The 21,137-nt window shown below is 50.5% G+C and overlaps 8 protein-coding genes across 8 annotated transcripts; 6 read left to right on the top strand and 2 right to left on the bottom strand.

Annotated features, from left to right (window-relative positions):
• Positions 1-1,630: 1,630 nt before the first annotated feature.
• Positions 1,631-6,592, top strand: TrAtP1_003501 (uncharacterized protein; the record flags this gene model as incomplete). The annotated part of the gene is made up of 2 exons (XM_014087966.2): positions 1,631-5,979; positions 6,049-6,592. The coding sequence occupies 2 exons, from the start codon at positions 1,631-1,633 to the stop codon at positions 6,590-6,592; spliced, it is 4,893 nt and encodes a 1,630-aa protein (XP_013943441.2).
• An 826-nt stretch (positions 6,593-7,418) lies between these two features.
• TrAtP1_003502 (uncharacterized protein) lies at positions 7,419-9,618 on the top strand (the record flags this gene model as incomplete). Its single annotated transcript, XM_014087967.2, has 6 exons — positions 7,419-7,569; positions 7,789-8,281; positions 8,337-8,667; positions 8,738-8,953; positions 9,017-9,526; positions 9,583-9,618. The coding sequence occupies 6 exons, from the start codon at positions 7,419-7,421 to the stop codon at positions 9,616-9,618; spliced, it is 1,737 nt and encodes a 578-aa protein (XP_013943442.2).
• Positions 9,619-10,684: 1,066 nt separating this feature from the next.
• Positions 10,685-14,042, top strand: TrAtP1_003503 (uncharacterized protein). The gene is made up of 6 exons (XM_014087968.2): positions 10,685-10,784; positions 10,860-11,093; positions 11,152-11,225; positions 11,349-11,723; positions 11,797-12,070; positions 12,121-14,042. The coding sequence occupies exons 1-6, from the start codon at positions 10,737-10,739 to the stop codon at positions 13,333-13,335; spliced, it is 2,220 nt and encodes a 739-aa protein (XP_013943443.1). The 5' UTR covers positions 10,685-10,736; the 3' UTR covers positions 13,336-14,042.
• A 1,188-nt stretch (positions 14,043-15,230) lies between these two features.
• TrAtP1_003504 (uncharacterized protein) lies at positions 15,231-15,548 on the bottom strand (the record flags this gene model as incomplete). The annotated part of the gene is made up of 1 exon (XM_066111910.1): positions 15,231-15,548. One exon carries the CDS (start codon positions 15,546-15,548, stop codon positions 15,231-15,233), a length of 318 nt encoding a protein of 105 aa, XP_065967990.1.
• A 1,393-nt stretch (positions 15,549-16,941) lies between these two features.
• TrAtP1_003505 (uncharacterized protein) lies at positions 16,942-17,226 on the bottom strand (the record flags this gene model as incomplete). The annotated part of the gene is made up of 1 exon (XM_066111911.1): positions 16,942-17,226. The coding sequence occupies one exon, from the start codon at positions 17,224-17,226 to the stop codon at positions 16,942-16,944; it is 285 nt and encodes a 94-aa protein (XP_065967991.1).
• Positions 17,227-17,434: 208 nt separating this feature from the next.
• Positions 17,435-17,680, top strand: TrAtP1_003506 (uncharacterized protein; the record flags this gene model as incomplete). Its single annotated transcript, XM_066111912.1, has 1 exon — positions 17,435-17,680. One exon carries the CDS (start codon positions 17,435-17,437, stop codon positions 17,678-17,680), a length of 246 nt encoding a protein of 81 aa, XP_065967992.1.
• Positions 17,681-18,082: 402 nt separating this feature from the next.
• Positions 18,083-18,241, top strand: TrAtP1_003507 (uncharacterized protein; the record flags this gene model as incomplete). The annotated part of the gene is made up of 1 exon (XM_066111913.1): positions 18,083-18,241. The coding sequence occupies one exon, from the start codon at positions 18,083-18,085 to the stop codon at positions 18,239-18,241; it is 159 nt and encodes a 52-aa protein (XP_065967993.1).
• Positions 18,242-19,330: 1,089 nt separating this feature from the next.
• TrAtP1_003508 (uncharacterized protein) lies at positions 19,331-19,801 on the top strand (the record flags this gene model as incomplete). The annotated part of the gene is made up of 1 exon (XM_066111914.1): positions 19,331-19,801. One exon carries the CDS (start codon positions 19,331-19,333, stop codon positions 19,799-19,801), a length of 471 nt encoding a protein of 156 aa, XP_065967994.1.
• Positions 19,802-21,137: the final 1,336 nt, after the last annotated feature.

Below are 21,137 nucleotides of genomic sequence, written 5' to 3' on the forward strand. Positions count from 1 at the left end.
ACTGACGAGGCCACTGGCGACCCAGAGTCTCTCGCTGGGCGCCTGAGTATCAACGATATGGGCTCACGAGTCGCTCGTGACGAAGCTCCGAAGCAGAAAAAACAGCCTGGAATGCCCGACATTGAACGAGGGAGTCTCCAGGAAGGCCAGGATGTCTTGCTAAGAGAGCAACGAAAACGGAAACCCGATGCGCAACAAGCTGGCGTATTGGGGGCAAACGATGCTTTGATCGAAGGTATCACATATCGACCTCGAACTGCGGCGACGCGGGCGACTTTTGATTTGATCTTGACCCTTGTGGCGAACAATCTGGGTGACGTACCGCATGATGTCGTGCGAAGTGCTGCGGACGCCGCGCTGGAATATCTGAAAGACGATGATATGAAAGATCTGGATAAGAAGAAAGAAATCGACGACATTCTTGGCTCAACCCTGAGCCCCAAGCAGTTCAACGAATTAATCAACTTGGGAAAGAAGATTACAGATTACGATGCCCAGGACGATGATGAGGATGTTAATATGGGAGACAATAATGACGATGACGCAGAAATCGACGAACGGCAGGGTGTAGCTGTTGCTTTTGACGAGGATGACGAAGAGGATGAAATTGTCAACGAAGTTCGCGACGAATCCTCAGAAGATGAGGAGGAAGAGGAGGAAGGCGAGGGAACAGCAAAGGCAGAGGAGGATGCTGCCGAGGCAGATGACGACATGATTCTCGACTCGGCTCCCGTGGATGCCAAGCACAAGAAGAGCGAGAAACCCTCAATACTTGCGCGAGACATAGACGCCTTCTGGCTACAGCGGCAAATCGGTTTACTTTATCCTGACGCCCACGAGCAAGCAGATAAGACCAAAGAGGCCCTGCGCGTGCTCTCTGGAGAGCCTGACGAAGTTGGAGGCGAAGAGAAGTCTCTTCGAGAGATTGAAAACGATTTGATGGAGCTCTTCGATTTCGAACATCACGAGCTTGTTCAAAAGCTGGTCGAAAACCGTGAAAAGGTCTTCTGGCTCACGAAGCTTGCCAGAGCAGCTGATGCGGAACAGCGGGCAAATGTTGAGCGGGAAATGGTCTCGGAGGGGCTGCAATGGATTCTCAACGAGCTGCGGGGTAAGTCTGGAGCTGATGGAGATAAGGCAGGGAAAGGAGGTATCAAGATGGACATTGACGTTCCCGCTTCTTTTACGGCTGAGGCGCCCAAGGCGGAACGGCTCGAAGGGCAGCTGGTCGGTGGACTGCAACCCAAGAGGCTCATCAATCTGGAAAACTTGGTTTTTGACCAGGGCAACCATTTGATGACCAACCCCAAGGTCCGACTGCCAGAGGGATCGACAAAGAGATCTTTCAAGGGTTACGAAGAGATCCATGTGCCTCCTCCGAAGAAACGAAATGACCCAGACGATATCCTTATCCCCATAACCGATATGCCGGAATGGTCGCGGTTGCCCTTCAGCACGTCCAAATCGCTGAACAAGATCCAGTCCAAGACCTACCCAACCGCATTTGAAGATGATGGTAACATGCTTGTTTGTGCGCCGACCGGTAGTGGTAAAACAAACGTGGCCATGTTGACCATACTGCGAGAAATTGGTAAAAATCGAAACCCGGAAACCGGCGAGATTGATCTTGATGCCTTTAAGATTGTCTACATTGCCCCCCCTCAAAGCTCTTGTTCAGGAGCAGGTTGGCAACTTCGGAAAGCGTCTGGAGCCATACGGAATCCGCGTGAATGAGCTTACCGGTGATCGTCAACTTACCAAGCAACAAATCTCAGAAACTCAGATCATCGTTACCACGCCTGAGAAGTGGGACGTTATTACTCGCAAGGCTACTGATCTCACATATACGAACTTGGTGCGCCTGATTATCATCGATGAAATCCATCTGCTCCACGATGACCGTGGTCCAGTATTGGAGAGCATCGTCAGCAGGACCATTCGCAAAACCGAACAAACTGGGGAACCGGTCCGAATTGTCGGTCTTTCTGCGACGCTTCCAAACTACCGAGATGTTGCTAGCTTCCTCCGCGTGGACACAAAGAAAGCCATGTTCCACTTTGATGGCTCTTTCCGACCTTGCCCATTGCGCCAGGAATTTATCGGTGTTACGGATCGCAAGGCCATCAAGCAGCTAAAGACGATGAATGATGTAACATACAATAAGGTAATCGAGCACGTTGGCACCCACCGGAACCAAATGATTATCTTCGTGCATTCCCGCAAAGAGACTGCAAAGACGGCTAAGTACATTCGAGACAAGGCTCTTGAAATGGAGACTATCAACCAGATTCTTCGGCACGATGCTGGTAGCCGAGAAGTCCTGACTGAGGCTGCAAGCCAAGCAACTGACCAGGATCTCAAAGATATCCTGCCTTATGGATTCGGTATTCACCACGCAGGTATGAACCGAATAGACAGAACTGATGTGGAGGATTTATTCGCCAGAGGCGCCATCCAAGTCCTTGTGTCTACCGCCACCCTTGCCTGGGGTGTCAACTTGCCTGCCCACACCGTTATCATCAAGGGCACACAAATTTACTCACCTGAGAAAGGTAGCTGGGTTGAGCTGAGCCCTCAGGATGTTCTCCAGATGCTAGGTCGTGCAGGACGGCCTCAGTTCGACACCTACGGTGAAGGTATCATCATCACGACTCAGAGTGAGATCCAGTATTATCTTTCGCTTCTAAACCAGCAACTTCCGATTGAAAGTCAATTTGTTAGCAAATTGGTAGATAACCTCAATGCTGAAGTTGTACTTGGCAATGTGAGAACTCGCGATGAGGGTGTCGAATGGCTTGGATACACATATCTCTTTGTCCGAATGCTTCGGTCTCCTGGGTTGTATCAAGTTGGCGCAGAATACGAGGATGATGAGGCTCTGGAGCAAAAGCGTGTTGACCTAATACACTCCGCAGCAATGGCTCTTAGGAAGTCTAATCTTGTCAAATATGATGAGAAGACAGGCAGGATTCAATCTACCGAGCTTGGTCGCATTGCCTCCCACTACTACATCACATCACATTCTATGGACACCTACAACAACCTCATTCAGCCTTCTATTACAACTATTGAGCTCTTCCGAGTATTTGCTCTCAGTGATGAGTTCAAGTACATTCCTGTTCGCCAAGACGAAAAGCTGGAGCTCGCAAAACTGATGGGCAGAGTGCCGATTCCCGTCAAGGAAAGCATCGAAGAATCGCACGCCAAAATCAATGTTCTGCTTCAAGCGTACATTTCTCGTTTGAAGCTGGACGGCCTGGCTCTCATGGCGGACATGGTGTACGTCACGCAGAGCGCCGGTCGAATCTTGCGAGCCATCTTTGAGATTACGTTGAAGAAGGGCTGGGCGTCGGTTGCCAAGACTGCTCTAGACCTTTGCAAAATGGCTGAGAAGCGAATGTGGCCTACCATGTCTCCGCTGCGTCAATTCCCCTCTTGCCCGCGCGATATTGTCCAAAAGGCAGAAAGAATCGACGTCTCTTGGAGCAACTATTTTGACCTTGATCCTCCAAGAATGGGCGAGCTGTTGGGTATGCCCAAAGCAGGACGCACTGTCTGCGGGCTGGTTGCCAAGTTCCCCAGGGTCGACGTTCAGGCACAGATACAGCCTATGACCAGATCCATGCTTCGAGTCGAACTGAGCATTACCCCTAATTTCGAATGGGATGATAGTGTCCATGGCGCTGCCGAGAGCTTCTGGATCATAGTCGAAGACTGTGATGGTGAAGATATCTTATACCATGACACGTTCCTCCTTCGCAAAGACTACGCCGAATCTGAAGCAAACGAACACATTGTAGACTTCACTGTCCCAATCACCGACCCTATGCCACCAAACTACTTCGTTTCTGTCATCTCAGATAGGTGGATGCACTCTGAAACGAGATTGGCTGTTCCCTTCCACAAGCTTATCTTGCCAGAGAAGTTTCCTCCTCACACAGAATTGCTTGACCTTCAGCCTCTGCTTGTTTCTGCTCTGAAAGTTCAAGACTATGTCAATATCTACCCAGAATGGAGGCAATTCAACAAGATCCAGACGCAAACCTTCAACTCGCTCTATAAGACGGATCAGAATGTATTCGTCGGTGCCCCGGCTGGAAGTGGCAAGACTGTGTGTGCCGAGTTCGCTCTCTTGCGGCACTGGTCGCAAGGCGATGATGCCGGTCGAGCCGTCTATATTGCTCCATTCCAAGAACTCATTGATGCTCGCTTACAAGACTGGCAGAAGAGACTCGGCCACTTGAACGGCGGAAAAGAGATTGTGAAGTTGACTGGCGAGACTGCTGCAGATCTCAAGCTTCTGGAAGCTGGTGATTTGATTCTCGCTACTCCAACGCAGTGGGACGTCTTGTCCAGACAGTGGAAGCGACGAAAGAATATTCAGACAGTGCAGCTGTTTATTGCCGACGAACTCCATCTTCTTGGTGGCCATATGGGCTATGTCTACGAAATCATCGTATCACGAATGCACTATATCCGTACGCAAACAGAGCTGCCAATGAGAATCGTTGCTCTTAGTGCTTCTTTGGCGAATGCTCGAGACATTGGCGAATGGATTGATGCTAAAAAGCACGATATTTACAACTTTAGCCCTCATGTCAGGCCTGTGCCGCTTGAACTTCACATTCAATCCTTCTCAATTCCTCATTATCCGTCCTTGATGCTGGCTATGGCGAAGCCCGCATACTTGGCCATCACGCAGATGTCACCAGATAAGCCTGCCATGATTTTCGTACCCAGTCGAAAGCAGACCAGAGGTACTGCGCGCGACTTGCTGGCCGCCGCCGTCTCAGACGATGACGAAGACCGCTTCTTACATACTGATGTGGAGCAGATGCGGCCCCTTCTTGACCGCGTCCACGAAGAGGCACTCGCCGAAGCCTTGTCTCATGGTGTTGGCTACTACCATGAAGCTCTCAGCCAGAGCGATAAGCGTATTGTAAAGCACCTTTACGACAATGGTGCTATTCAAGTGCTTGTCGCGTCTCGCGACGTATGCTGGGAGTTGACAAACACTGCTCATCTCGTGATTGTCATGGGCACGCAGTATTTTGAGGGCCGAGAGCACAGATATGTAGACTATCCCCTCAGCGAAATCCTGCAGATGTTTGGCAAGGCGCTACGACCTTCAAAGGATGGCCGCGGCCGCGGAGTGCTCATGCTACCTCAAGTCAAGCGAGAGTACTACAAGAAGTTTTTGAATGAAGCCTTGCCAGTCGAATCACACTTGCACAACTATCTCCACGATGCTTTTGTCACAGAGATTAGCACCAAGATGATTGAGTCTGGTGACGATGCGATCAACTGGACTACTTTCACGTACTTTTATCGAAGACTATTGGGTAACCCAAGCTACTATGGCCTGACCAGCACTACTCACGAAGGTCTGAGCAACTACATGTCAGATCTTGTGGAGACGACGCTGCGTGAGTTGGGCGAGTCCAAGATTATTGAGTTTGACGAGGAGGATGGATCTGTTGCTCCACAGAATGCTGCCATGATTGGCGCATACTACAATATTTCATACATCACGATGCAAACATTCTTGCTCTCTCTCACAGCGCGGACGAAGCTCAAGGGCATCTTGGAAATCGTTACTTCTGCTACTGAATTTGAATCTGTGCAAGTTCGGCGACATGAGGACAGCCTTTTACGACGCATCTATGACCGCATTCCCGTCAAGATGGCACAGCCTAGCTATGACACGCCTCACTTCAAGGCGTTTGTTTTACTCCAAGCCCACTTCGCTCGGATGCAACTCCCGATTGATCTTGCCAAGGACCAAGAGGTTATCCTTGCCAGAATTCTCAGCCTCCTCAGCGCCATGGTAGACATCCTCTCGTCAGACGGTCATCTTAACGCCATGAACGCCATGGAGATGTCTCAGATGGTTGTCCAGGCAATGTGGGACCGAGATAGTCCCCTCAAGCAGATTCCTCACTTCTCTCCAGAGGTTGTGAAGGTTGCAAATGACTTTGGGTATGTGTCAGATTGTCTAGATGAATCATCTCAGATAAGAAATGAACCAATGCTAACGCGTGTTTACAGAATCAAGGACATTTTCGACTTCATGGAGGCCATGAATCCTGAGGAAAACGCAGACTATAACAAATTGGTCAAGCAACTAGGTCTTTCGCAGAAACAGCTAGCACAAGCGGCAGACTTCACAAATGAAAAGTATCCAGACTTGGAGCTGGAGCATGAAGTTGTTGAGGAGGATGAAGTCAGAGCGGGCGAACCATCGTATCTGAACATCAAAATCACCCGAAACATTGAGGATGATGATGAACATGACTCTACAGTGCATGCACCATTCTATCCAGCTAAGAAGATGGAGAATTGGTGGCTGGTTGTGGGCGACGACAAGTCTCGAAACCTGCTGGCGATCAAACGAGTTACCATCGGCCGCGAGCTGAACGTACGGCTGGAATACACTGTGCCATCTCCTGGTGAGCACAACCTCAAGCTGTTCCTAATGAGTGATAGTTATATCGGGGTGGACCAAGAGCGGGAGTTTTCAGTGACGGCAGCAGAGAGCATGGATGTGGACGAGGACGACGAGGACGAGGACGAGGACGAAGACGAGGAGTAGATGCCGGCGCGCGCTCTCCTTACCATTTAATATCTGGAATAAAGAACGATTATGTACAATAAAGGCAAGCTACGGATACAATCTGAATATGTGATTTATTTTTGCCCAGACTTGGTTGGCACGATCGCCCTGATTCCGGTTCTGGCTTCACCGCGACCCTCATGACGATGATCTGCTCTTTGCATATAGTTTTCCGGGTAAAACAGGGGTTGTGGTGGCGCGCGGTTGTGGAACAGCAGTTTCGAGGCCCAAGGCGGTTGGGTAGTCAGGGCGACAACCTCTGCAAGGCAGGGTTGGGGCGATGAGACGAGTGGCAGCCGTCCAAGGCGCCGCCTGCTGAAGCGGTCGAATGACGCCCGTCGCACGACCCATGCGAGCCAGAGGCAGCTGTCCAGCGCAGCGGCACCGGAAACGCCGTTGCCCTATGGCGCCTCGGCATTGCGAATCGCGGGTTTTGGGGTGCTTATGGTCCATCGCCGTTATAATACCACACCAAGCGGGTCACGTGATGTAGATTCAGACTCAGTGACGTTTGACGTGTTCCTGCGGTTCGTTATTCGCTCCAGTGTTTTTCCTTTTGTCACCCACATCAATCCTAGCACAACGCGGGCGACGCTGAACGAGACAACTGCGCCTTTCATCCGCCGAGCTCCCAGTCTCATCACGCAACCCGCCTTGCGCCACCGCTGAACACGCATAAACACGCCGCGAAACGCGTCCGACGCTAGATTCTGAAGCTTGCCTCGAACCCTCGTGCCGTTTCGCGCGAGATCTGCCCGTGTCTCTCAGCCATTGGAAGCTGCGCATCGTCACCCAGCGTTTCGCAATGGCAGACAACGCCCCGGAGAAGCCCGACGCCGCTGCGCCTGTTGCTGGCACCGAGGATCAGGTCGCCGGCGAGGGAGAAGTGGCCGCCAAGACTGTGGATAAGGCGGAAGCGGGTGATGCTACAATGGAGGAAGCAAAGGAAGCTGCAGGTGAGCTTCCCCAACGCGCGTGAAGCGAGCTTTTCGCGCACGCCCAAAGCTCTTTAGTCTTGCTGGGTCTTGTTTATTCTGCAATTCTAAATAACAACAAAGCTCTGAATTGCCCTTTTGTTCTGTTTTTCGATGTACTTTTTTTTTTTTTTTTTTTTTTTTTTTTTTTTTTTTTTTGGCCTTGGTCTATGGAATTGCGCTAACTATAGCTGCCTACAGCAGAACCCAAGGCGCCCGAGAGCGCAGAAAACGCTGCCGAGGCCGCAACTGAAAAGCCAGCTGAGAACGAAAAGAAGACCGATGCGGACGGCGATGCCGAGATGAAAGACGCTGCCGACACTGCTGCGGCTGCTGAGCCCAAGGCTGAAGCTGCCGCCGCCGCTGAGACTCCAGCTGCTGCGAAGGGCAAGGGGGGTCGACGAAAGTCGACTGCTGGAGAGTCAAAGGGCAAGACTCTGAGCAAGAAGGGCTCAAAGGCACGCCTTACCCACATTGATGCCCAGCCTGGCGATCACTTCTTAGTGAAGCTCAAGGGTTTCCCGGCTTGGCCCGCCATTATTTGTGATGAGGACATGCTCCCACAAGCTCTCATCAATACCCGACCAGTCTCCGCGGCACGTCCCGACGGATCCTACTCTGAAGCTTACGCGGATGGCGGTAAGCGAGTGCACGATCGAAGCTTCCCCGTCATGTACCTATATACAAATGAATTGTGAGTCATGCAACTCCCAAATCTGCGCGTCGTGGCTGTTACTGATTGGCTCCAGTGGATGGGTTGCGAACACTGCCCTATCCGAGTTGACTGCGGATAAGGCTCGAGATACGATTGGAGACAAGATGCGAAAGGATTTAAAGGCAGCTTTCGAGCTCGCGATTGAGCAAAACTCAATTGAGCACTACAGAGCGATTCTACAAAGCTTCCAGGATGAGCTGATTGCGCAGGAAGAGGCTAGGAAAGAAGCTGCAGCTACTCCGAAGAAGTCCAAGAAGGGCAAGGCGAAGGTAACTGACGAGGATGAAGACGTGGATATGGAGGATGCGGAAGAGGCGCCAAAGGCTAAGCCGAAGAAGCGAAAGGCGGCCGACGAAGAAGCTGCTGTGAGTTATGCTCTTTCCATTGTATTTCTTTGGCAGCTTGCTTGATTTACTAACGCGAAATCGCCATCAGGTCCCTCAACGTTCTGAGTCCGTCAAGAAACCCAAGATCAAGCTCAACACATCATCATCTGCATCAAAGGCTGCGAACGGAACGTCAGCGCCAAAAGCTAAAGAAGAAAAGCCTGCAAAGGTCGCAAAGGCCAAGCCGAAGAAGGGGGCTGACAAGAAATCTGACGCGCCTAAAGAGCCCAAATTGACCCCGGAGGAGCGACATTTACGCAAGGAGGTGAGTTGAATATCACGCCGTTCAGAGAAATTGATAGAGTACATGTACTAACTAAATCTACAGAAAGAAATCATGTACCTACGCCATAAGCTCCAAAGAGGACTTTTGACCAGAGAGCAACAACCACGAGAAGATGAAATGGAGGCAATGTCCAGCTTCATCACTATCCTCGAGAATTTCCAGGATCTTGATGTATCAATTATCCGGGGCACTAAGATCAACAAGGTTTTCAAGGCAATTCTGAAGCTTGACTCTATCCCTCGTGAAGAGGACTTCAACTTTAAGAAGAGGTCTCAAGCTCTGCTGGATAAGTGGAACAAGCTACTTGCTAGCGATCCTGCGCCCGCTAACACGGCGAATGGTGTCAATGGAGCTTCTGAATCCAAGGACTCCAGTAAGCCGACGGGAAATGGCGACGTGAAGGAGAGCGACGACAAAAAGAAGGAGGTCGATGACGAGAAGACTAAAGGAGATGACGAGGAAGCGACTGCCACGACCACAGCCAAAGATGAAGAATCGGAAGCCAAGGAAGACGTGAGCGAGAAGAAGGACGAAAAGGCCGAGGCCGAGGCAGTGAGATACCACCATCCTTCAAATACTTGACAAACCCTAACCTTTCTTCGCAATAGGCTCCCACTTCCGCAGCAGTTGAAGCCGCTGCTTAATCTCTCAAAATTTCCCGAGTAATCTGATATACTCTGTGATGATGAAAACACCTACTGTCTCTGCGTCTCGGTTCCGATGCAGCAGACCAGTTAAGGCCATCTTCTTAATGTCGACCTATTTTTCTCTATTTTTTTTTTCTCTCTATTTCTTGTGTGGCGCAACGGACTCCTTGTTATTATTATCATTTCGCACATTCTTCTTTATACAATAAAAGGGGTCACAGTTTATTCTTTGGTTTGTGGTGTACAAGTAGCCACCAACATGGATGAGCAAACCGAAAGATGGACAGAAAGGCTCAACTGTTTTGTTTCTCTTGGAGCCGCCCTATTGATGTGGCCTGAGAAAGTCTTGGGTGAGCGGAAAAGAGTACTGCTAGTACCCAACATGAGGTGTTTCAAACCCAGTATGCACAACACACGGGAAGGAAATGAAATGTGGAGTGACTGCGGTATTTGAAGGGGAAGGAGGGGGCCACGCCTGAGGAGAATGAGACATTTGTACTTGTTGATTTTCGCGTTGCTCAATCTTTTTGAGGGGATGGTGATTGTTACTGCCGGGGTCAAAGGATGCTTTGGTTGGGGCGGCAAGGATAGGAAAGCATGCTTTTTTCGCGTTGAGAATCAAAGCTCTATTTAGTTTATGAAATTCAGCGATGTACGATGATTGATCGGATTGTATGTATGCAAGTATACGCGAGTTTGTGAGAGGTGTACTGTTATGCCATCGTTTGTAAACATTGCGCACATCAATATTGTATCGAAGAGCGTATAAGATATCATGTGTAAAACGTCATTGGAATACATTGACAAGTCACAAAGCTAGCTTTAGAACTAATGTCGAGACTTTTTTGCTATTCAAATAACCAGGCTTACAATACTGTTTCGTTATTATATTTGAAAAGATAATGCCTGAGCTTGCAGTACGGCAACCAGACCTAACCGGGACTTTTGATCCACAGTATTCACACAGTATCTACACTGTATAGCGACCGTGTTTCTGCCAAGTCGCGCTCCGCTCACCATCGACGACTACAAGCCGTTCAAGTACGGCCACTTTTTTTTTTTTGCTGCGAAAGCGATTCCTCTTATTGTGATAAGTAGACAAAAGGGAAGAAAAAATGTCGACTGAAGATCCACAAAGCACTTTCACCCAAGAAGACCATCAGGCAAGTGAACAAACAGCTCTGAACTTTCACCGCGTTCTGTGCCTCAAGTTCTAATCATCTTCGAACTATATATAGGTGGCCTTCATTTTTAATCCAGAAGAAAATGAGGCGCCACGCCGGGAGAGGCCCCCTAAACGGCGGAAAACTGCCAAGAGAGCTGCAGCAATCGAGAATGAAGCAGAGCAGGACGGAGAGAGTTCATCATTGTGGTTCACTCCCTTGCTTAGTGGTGCTGAGGGCATGGCTTGCGTGCGGCGACGGGAGCGGCTTCTGGAGGAGAATTGGGCAGTGATTGATGCTCGAATCAAGGTATTATGCGTCGTTTGAATTGGGATGACTGGAATGAACTTGCTGATGAGATGGATAGGATATTTTGAGAGACTCCAACTCTGCGACTCTGGACGACGTGTCGCGGTTTGTGACTGAAGCAAAATCAGAGTGGTGAGAAATGCTGACTCCTTTCCTCTCGCCTATTCTTTCCTTTCCTCAATTGTTTTCTCTCACTATGAAGGCTGCTTCACAAGGTCAAATTTTGGAATGACATCTAACCCAATGAAATCGTAGTGGCGACAAGATACCCTCTGCGTTCATCATCACAGGACCCAACATTGCCTCACAAGATTTGCTATTTGAGCAGCTGTCAGACTCACTTCAGAAGTCCTCACCGAGTAAATTCATTAGGCTACGATCGTCAGAAGCGACCAACCTGAAGAATGCGCTGAAGAAGATTATTCAAGATGCAACGTCCAAGACGCTGGTAATCGACGGCGAGGAAGACTTGCAGCTTGGGCAAGGCTCAAAACGGCGATACCTACCGTATGACCTCGAGGCGCTGCATGAATTTTTGGGCCATCAACCCCACGAAAATATCTTTGTCGCGTTTCAGGATTCTGAGGGATTTGACAGCGGCTTATTATCCGACATCATCACTTTGCTTAGGTATGCGGAATTCATATCTGGTGCCAAGGGACGCGAAGAGTATTTTCTGTTTGCTAATATTAGATATACACAGCTCATGGCGGCCGCAGATCCCCTTTACTCTACTGTTTGGAATTGCTACGTCAATTGATCTACTGGAAAGCCGCCTGTTAAAGTCAGCGTGCCGCCTGATATACGGTGCGCAGTTTGATTGCGTTCAGACAGATACTATTTTGGAGAATGTGTTCAGAGGGGCTGTGATTTCCAGCGATGTGCCCCTTAGGCTAGGACCGCAGATCTTGAGGAGCATGCTTGATCGCCAACGGGACCACATGGCTGGTATTCAGGCATTTATAAGCTCTTTGAAGGTGAGATTGATCTGTGACCTAAAAATAGACCTTGAAGCTGACGACGGCAGTACATTTATATGTGCCATTTTTACGCCAACGCCCTCAGCGTCTTACTGGCTCCAGAGATTGAAGGAGGGGAAGAAATCCTACAAGCCGAGCACATTGAAGCACTGAGGCATCTCCCCTCGTTCCGCAACGAGGTGGAGAGGGCCGTTGGGCTCGCAACCGTTGACAGCCTCCAACATGCTCGCTCGCTTTTAGAGGACGATGAGTATCTACTCTTACAAGCCCGAGCAAGTAACGACTGTCGACAAGGCTGGATGGATGGCCACCTGCGCTCACTGCTCGTCAGGGAAGCCGCAGGAGCAATCCAGCCCCCACTCTCGCGGGCGTATGTCGATTCCCTCTCTACGACATATCCTGATTCAGGAAATGGTAGCCTAACAGAATACATCCGGCGTATGGGCATAAGCGCGCTTATTGGCCTGCTGCGTCGGGCCATCTCTATTTTTCAGGAAGGAGAGCCGAGCTTGCGTCTCCAACCAGCATCACGGGAAGAAGACGTTGCGCTACTAGGCTTCCTGGAAGAGACGCTATCACGCCTAAAACAGCTCGAAGCGGACGCGGAAAGCGCAGGCATCACACTGCTCACCAAATATAGCAGCCAGAGCAAGGTGATGCGGACGACGGTCATTGCCCAGCGGGTTCAACTGAGTCGTGACTCTGCAGCCCTCCGCGACGAGGACAGGCAGTTGACGGACATTGTAGACGCAGTGACGGAACGGCTGACTGCACACATTAGGGCAAGCCGCCCCGACAAGGTGCTGTTTTCGGAGACGTGGCTGTATGACAGCAGATCGCCTCTACGGGATATCATGGTGCCACGGCCTCGAGTGACATTCAAGCGCAGCTTGGCGCGGCCATACGACTACCTGGCATGCAGCTGCTGCCGAGGCGGCGATGCAGAGGACGGTACGATGCAGGCGACACTTCCAGCCACGTCCATCCTATACCACTTGTATCTCGAGGCAGGCAGTTTGATCAATGTGGCAGATTTGTGGTCTGCATTTTACGCACTAGTGGGTGGGGATAAGGAAGGAGAAGGAGAGGAAGAGGAAGAGGGTGAGGAGAATGATGATGAACAGCGGCAGCAGCAGAAGCAGCAAGATGAACGCAAAGCTCTGGTCATGTTCTACCGCGGCCTGGCCGAGCTGAGGGCCATGGGATTCGTCAAGAGTAGCAAGAAGAAGACGGACCACATTGCTAAGGTGAGATGGTTATGAAGCGACAAGGCAAAAAAAGGAACCTCGGCCTGAGCTTAAACTTTGAAAAAGTATCATTATCTAGCATTACGTGGCTATTAGATTTACGAAGAAAGAATGCGTCCCGGCAATACGGAAACATGGGAAAGTCAGGGCACTCATGACACGCACAAGAGAATAAGACTGGAATGTAACAATTGAAGCCACCATTTGCCAAGTCCCATACTAAGGAGACGGCTGGCGCTTTCATTTTTTTTCTTTCTCTTTACTAATAAGCAAATGGCGCTTTCTCCCAGCGAACTAGTATCTGGAATCGCCCTTTGAAGCCACGTGCGGCTGATGGAGCAAAGAGAGATTTGATGGGATCAGCTGAGGCCCCATGCCAAGCCCAACGCCCTTTCTTTTACTGCTAGTGGTGGTATTTCCCTTTTTTTTTTTTTTTTTTTCTTCATTCTTCTCTGCTGGCTTGGCCGGGAGCGGAAAGTGGCGAGCTGGAAAGCCATGGCCATCTACTGAAATACATGGACTTGCCAAAAGTGAAGCAAGTCATCGCGGTGGCAGTGTATATGAAGTGCTGTAGGAGTCTCGTGATGTACCCCAAAAAAAAAAGGCGCGAGCACCGAGCCGTGAAATTTCTACGGAATACCTTGTACTTGTACATGCGGTTCTGCGACTAGTAGCCGCGAGGCGAGAGACAGTGGCGTGGACAAGGGTATCGGACGTTTCATTGGAGTGTTTTGGCTTGGTGTGTGGTATGGGGTCGCTACCCGAATTTATAGAAACATGTCAAGCGAAGCCGTGAATCTGGTTCCAAATCGAGGAGGGCAGTTCTTTAGCTCTTGTTTGGGCAGAGAATGCAACCCCAGTGGGTGGTAGTGAGTGTAGCTGCATACGTTTTTAATCTAATGTAATGTGTTGTTCAAGCACTTGTCATAATCATTTACAAAAAAGAGAAAAACGATTAATGAATGAAAACATGGAGCAGGCAGCCCGTAGGATTCAAACCAAAATGCCTTGATACCCAAAATGCCGCCTCGTGCATACTGTACTAAAGATGGGCGTACCCCAGGCTTGGGTACGTGATGTGCGCACATGGGAAACGGCAAGTGGGGAAAGGAGAAAGGAACGCTGTAAGGGAAAAAAAGTTGAGAAACAAAAAGAAAAGAAAAAAAAGGTGAGTATCTTTTCGTTCTCCTTGCTTTAACTAGAGCGGGCACGGGTATGGTGGCTTGTTTCTATTTTCTGCTCATGGCGTAGATAGCGTAAGCTGAAACGGGCATAACGAAAAAGGGCTGAAAGCTGAAAAAGAAAAAGAAAAGAGACCCAAGGGCGGTATGTAAGGGGCGGTCTGTGCGAGATGATTGCTAACGAGTTGTCGAGGACCTATACTGTTATGTGCTTGGATGGTCTTGTAGATTTGATTGATTATAGGAGAAAATGGAGATTTACTAGGTACTACCAGTGCATTGTTGGGTTGTTGCGATGTAGTATGAACTGTGTTAGTTGGTGATATGCTTGGGTAATTACGAATGGAAATCATGTACAACGCGGTAATCTTTCAGTTAGTGCTGTGTAATTGAGCAAACAAAAAATGTCTCGGAAAGAAAGATGGAAAAGGATATTCCTTTGCAATCAAGTCGGGTCCGAATCAGAAAAAAAAAAAAGTCTCGGATTTGGCCTGTATGTCTCGTTTGTCATTTTCGTGAATCCATATTACGGAGTGCGTGTGTATTAGGGGGGGAGGGGGGGGACCCTGTGTTTGTTTCTGTAGCTGAATGTCACTCAGCACGAAGCGGAAATTTTATACCTACATGTACTGGGATGAGGGAGGGGGGGGCGTGTGTGTCGCAGAATGAATCACATTACGATATACCCATCACTCGTCTCTGTGTGATAGTCGACATGTTTGCTCCATTTCATTTGTTCTTTTCCTTTTTTTTCATTCGACGAAATTGCAGCGAATAAAACACGTACTGTATAGCTTCTTGGGATCGGTAAGATGTTGCGCGCGTTTTGTCTCCGTTTACGGATACACGGGTTTTGTTTGTGCTTCGGAGGCTGGTGGTTCCACTAAGCTGGGGTTGGGAATTTGAGACATGTAAGATGAGAAGAGAGAGAGAGGTGGTGGTGGTGATGGGCAGAAATGAAAAAAAAGTGACGACAGCGGTAGTATTGGTTACGGAGAACAATCTCACCTGAGCGGTGCCGTACGTGGTATATACGTGGACATGCATTAGCAGCTGGGTATGGTAGGCTGGCGATGCTACGTCTTTTCGGGCTATCGATGCCGGGCTATCGATGCTGGGCAAGTCGGTTCGTTCGCCATTGTTGCTGCTGTTGATTTGGGGCCGGCATTGCGATCATCGCTCGACCAACAGCGAGCCGAGGAGGCAGAGTAGCGGTATGGCATAACACACGATAATGCTGATGCTACTACAACAGTAAAACATGGCTCCATCTGCAGCCAGGCATAATCATACGCCTGCCGGTGGGCAAGGCTTCTTCTGTCTTGCGAGATATACGGTGTAAGGCCCCTTCCAAGAGGCTTGATCCATGGGCGTGAATAGTTTCTCATGCAGCATGCCGACTGACTCAAGCTGAACTTTGCGTCTCGCTCCTGATTGTAGCATCATGGCCTAGCCAGCAATACGCACCGCACTGCGACTCTATAATAAGTACGAGTGTCCACAATGACTCTAAACGTCTGCTGCCCTGCAGCTGCTAAGCCCAGCAGCCATTTATTTATTGTCTCTCTGCTAGCATGTCTTATATGTGACACACGCAGCTTTTAGTACGCCGGTGGGCTGCGCGGCTATGCCGTAGACAGCCTATCTATACGTGCAAGCGGAAAGACAGGATCTCCAAGGGTCTTGTCCTGTTTGTTTCTGTTTCTTCTGATTAGTAGTACCAGTACTGCATGCATATAGTAGCATTCTCCCATCAGGGGTCTTTGGCAGTGGGCCAACTATGTTCTGGAAACAAAAGCGTCGCCTCTGAATCCAACGACCCCATGCAATTTCAGGCTGGCTCCGGGATTGGGCTGGCGGAGCTCCATGAGATTCTTGCGGTTGGACAAGATGGTGCCAATTAAGGAAAGGTAGTACATGCGTTGTCGATCATGTTATCCGTATTACTCTAGTTCGTGATCAGGCGACCGGCTTATCGAGCGAGTCTCGCTTTGGCTCGGGGAGGTAAAGCACAACTCCAATGGCAGTCACTGAATGCAAGAGTTCCGTAGCGCGAGAGCCGGCCAAGAGGACGGATTGGACGCCGTTGAATGCGAGTGCTTATGACCATCAGACACCATCCGCAGGGAGAAGGGCAATAGTCTCGCCTGCATGCAAGGCCTCGGGTCCTCAGTGGCAAGGAGGCTCAATTGGTGTCTGGCGGCCACATGGCTGGGGCGGCCTAGAAGCCCATGTGCCACCGATCCGTTGCCATCATGGGCTTTGTGCAGATCGCGCGCGCCGCAGGGCACCAACTGCATGCAAGTATAACCTGTTATTCGGGCACCAGGTAGCATTGGCCGGTCCGGTAAATGAGAAGCGGAAAAGCAAAGAGAAGCAGCGTCAACGGCAAGGGAGTGCGGCATGACTCCAGGTCGCAACCGAAAATAGCTCCATGTACTCAGTTGCCGGCCCAGCATTCCAGCATTCCAGCCCAAAGCACCGGCACGCCGTGGACCTGGCCGCTCGCTGTCTCGCCTATTTGGCCTCTTGCGCTGCTTCCTTCGGCGTACTTCAGGCAGGCCTGCTGCAATTGAGACGTGGGGCGGTGGTGATTTGATGGCTGAGAGGGGGAACCGGCCTTGGATGGATTGAGCATCGCCCGGAACCAGCGTCGCCGGGCCACGAGCTGCGGATCCGGGAGCCGAAGGGCCTCTTTTGTCGCTCGCTCTCGGTCTGTTGGCATCGTCGAAGCTAACGTCGACGGAGACATTGACATTGGCATTTCTGGTCTCGGCGTTGGGTCGAGTTGGCCGAGCTGCCGTCAATGGCCATTCATTCGCCGGCAGCACAATGCCACCGCATATGGAGGCCCAGCAAATCACGCAGAGTCGCATCCATCGTCACGCTGTCTGTTTGTCCGTCTAGGGCCCTGGAGGGTCAGCTCTGCTAGAATGTCTCACTCTGGCGTTGTCGTGGCTGCGTCCGTCGCAAAGCTCTGCCCCTCCCCAATGGCCATGGACCCCCCCGGCGAGGTAGCGTCCAACTACAACCGCTGCGGTGGTAAGGGCTGGCTGGAATTGTGCTCCATTTGCATCTCTCCTTGCCGCCGGGGGCACGAATCTGAGGGACGGAGAGATCTGGATTGCGGGATTGGAGAATGGCGGGACGAGGGTGTGGGACTGCAAGCCGGCGATTGATACAAGGACTACGTGTGCCAGGCGGTATCAGCACCTGCATCTTGGGCAGCCACTGTAGAGGCGCGCTGAAGGTCTGCTGGATTAGCGGCTGGTGCCAGTGCGTTTTAGTGCTTCGATGCGACCTGGCGCTGCATCGCTGGCCTGTAACGGGCTCTTCCAGCGGGCGGGGCCCCAGAGATTCAGCGCACGCGAGCGGCGGCTGCTCCGTCGCCTACAATGCCCAGGTACCGGTACCAAATCACGGCTCAGCGACAGCGGCTTGGCTTCGGCGCCTTGCCCAGAGCAGTAGCCAGCTGCGTGGTGGGTGGGGACCGCCAGCGCTGTCTCGTCGCAATACCACAAGTAGCAGCAAAAAGAGGCGCCTCCAAGGCGGCGTGGCTGGCAGAGCCAGAGACAGCAGCAATGGGGGCGGCTGAGGGCCCCAGGCCTCTTCCCAGATCCCGGCCCCAGCGCCAGCGCCAGCTCCGGGCTCTAGACCAGACTCCTGGCGCTGGGCTGCCGACACACCCCACGGCCGTCATGGATCAACTGCTGATGCTGATGAAGAGGCTGCCGTGGTAGCGGCACTAATAGGGGGCCCGGCAGGCACAGAGTTGTAGATGTAAGGCGATTGCGTGCATATTAATATAACTTTAGTAGCGAAGCACGAGCTGGGGTGAGGCGATTACCGACTGTCCGTCCCCTCCACCAACCTATAAAGACTCTGTGGCCTCTGTTGAGCGAGCGAGTCGAGGCGTGTCATTGCATTCCTCCTCTGTGCCGCCTCGATCAGTGCCTATTTATTATTACACCACCCATCCAAAGGAAGAAACAACAGTCAGCACCAGCACCTGACCACGGGTCTCAGCCTTGTCCTCCATCCTGCGTTGCCCAGAAAGGAAATATTAATACTTCGCCGGAAGGATCCTGCCAACCAAATCGTCATTTTAAAAGGGAAGCTAGGGCCTGCTGCTTAGAGAGCCTGCAACTGCCTTTGATTGTCTCGCATCCGGTGCAACAGCAGCTACAAGGTGAACAGGAACGAAGGAACCAACAACAGGAGGCGCTGTTTCCATCTATAAACAGCCAGGGGACACGAGCAAATTTATTTGTTTTGCTTTCGGGGGGAGTCAACCTTTCTCTGCGCCCTTTCGTTTTCATACAAAGGAGCAAACAAGAAGGATTCTAGCTGAGCAAGCCTCGCTGTCTCGCCTGGCATTTGAGCTTGGTTTAGCCTTTGACGGACTCGTACATTGCGCACGCGCACAACGGACGCTCCGCATTCACACAGGCGCTTCTACTTGGCCGACCCTCGCTAGGCTCTTCTTTCCGAGAACGGCCAACTTTGTACGAAAAGCAAAGACACGACAGCAGGCGATCTCAGATCTCATTAGCAGCCGAAGCGCTCGATTTTTATTTAAACGAGCCCAGATTTCCTCTTGAAGCGAAAAAATTGGCACTCGTCATCTGTGTGCTGAATTGTGGATTCGCGCGTCGTGGACAGTGAGCCTCGTCATCGGCACCACCGCAGCCTTTGTCTCAGCCTGCTTCCATCTTGACACCAAGAAGAGAGGGAAAGGAAAGGAAGGGAAAGGAAAGGAAAAGAGGAAAATCACCACCAAAAGTACGGGAAACATAATCATCTCCTTGTCAATATCTTCCACCGCCGCCATGATGCACCACCGCCGCCTACCGTCCCACCACCGCAATCACAAGACATCTCTTCGTCGCCGCCTCGCCAAGAATCCCGAGCTCGCCCACAAGCTAAACCAGATGGCCCTGCCCCTGTCTCCTCTTGTCCAGCTCACTACCGGTGCCATCCACCCTCATTTCCCGCGCACTGTGCTTCAGTTCTGGCTCCTCACCGATGCTCAGCTCGAATCCCTTGCTCAGTTCTACCACCAGCGCACTCCATCACCTTGGTCTAGGCAGTACCCCTGCCCCGTCAACTGGCGTTCCGATGCACCACTTGAAGAGAAGCGCCGCAAGATGGGCAGGTTCATCGGCCTAAGGGGCTGCGAGAACCCAACGGCTGTTCTCAAGACCGAAGAGCAGATTGCAAGAGACGCCAGACTCGCCAGCAGGAATGCGGCCGATGAGGATGTGTGGAGACGGAAGATGAACCCCTTCTCTCAATTGTGATGGGCAGATCGGTTCATTTCCCTTTTCGTTTCATTGGCACAGCATTGTTTTATTATTATCAATTGTCATCACGGATCTAGAATCGGCATCCTCCTTGGTGAAGGATGACTTCTGGCTCTGGGGCTTAGAAAGGATTTATGGCGTTTTGTTTTGTTTTATTTTTGGGTTTCCAGCCATTGGATTGGGATGGTTCCTTTGAAACGGCTACTACTTGCATTTTAGATTGGCAACTTGACACTGCCATTCCCGCCAGGGACTTTCGTACATACTCTGTATACACTTGTGTTTAACTACAGGTCGTGAGAGTCGGGAGGGCTTATAAGAACATCATACACGGAGCATCGGCGGGAGAGGTGGATTAACGGAAGGCCTGTGTAGGGAACATTAACAGCAATGACTCGATACGATTTGAACATACTAGTTTGTCATTTATACCAAGAAAATAAAGACAAATTTAATTAACCTTTCGTCTTCCTCATTTTATGGGGAGCGTGACTTGGTAGAAACTACACAACCTACCTAGGCGTCATATGTGAGGCGAAGATTGGCAGCTGGCAATCAAGACAGAAGATATCAACTACCTATCTACCCACCTAGGCCTATGTATATCGAGTGTCTAGGTAGCTACACTGCCTTGTTAATTTATATACATGCATCTAGACAAGACTACAGAAAGAGGAGTGATAGCAGTACGCCACGAAGACAACAAAAAAGCAGCGACAAGCACAAAGGACGGAGATGTTGAATGGTCACGTAGTTCCACCTGTATTTATCGAGCTCATCCGTTTGCTTAAGCAGCTTGCTCCTTTTATACCGAATCCGTAAAGTTCACCAAGATACTGAAGACCTCTGATGGAAAGAGAAGAAGGCAAAGGGAAGAAACAAACATCTGATAACTCCCACTTCCGCAAACGCGTCGCCCAAAGTGTGACAATCAACAACCGCACGACACAAATTTACCAATGCAATTAAATGATATAGACATTCGAATAATCAAGCACCTCAGCATCAGAATTACAGGGGCTCCAACGAGGACGTTGGGAATAGTTCAAGTGGCGGCACCAGTCATGTGCACCAGACAGCGGCCACACAGATATACGGCCAGTAGCAGTAGCGGCTCTTGCTACAGATGAGGCATCACTATGGCCGTAGGGTAGAAGATTATTATATATTATATTTGGATAACACCTGGAGAAGCTCCCACAGTAGATAATAAGCTTAGACCAGCTTTAAAGGAAATAAGAGCTATATCAAGAGAAGACTATAAGAAGAAATCATCAACTGTTCTAGTTCAGGAAGCAGGAGAATTTTTTTTTATTAGATTATAAAAAGGAAA

The sequence above is a fragment of the Trichoderma atroviride genome, chromosome 2 (genome assembly GCF_020647795.1).
Source record: "Trichoderma atroviride chromosome 2, complete sequence".
Taxonomy (NCBI): Eukaryota; Fungi; Ascomycota; class Sordariomycetes; order Hypocreales; family Hypocreaceae; genus Trichoderma; species Trichoderma atroviride.

Excerpts from the sequence above, each read along its gene's own strand:
- TrAtP1_003503 (XM_014087968.2), top strand. The coding sequence starts at position 10,737 with ATGTCGACTGAAGATCCACAAAGCACTTTCACCCAAGAAGACCATCAG. Across the intron at positions 10,785-10,859 it reads TCACCCAAGAAGACCATCAG|GTGGCCTTCATTTTTAATCC; the intron begins GCAAGTGAACAA and ends AACTATATATAG. Across the intron at positions 11,094-11,151 it reads TGATTGATGCTCGAATCAAG|GATATTTTGAGAGACTCCAA; the intron begins GTATTATGCGTC and ends TGAGATGGATAG.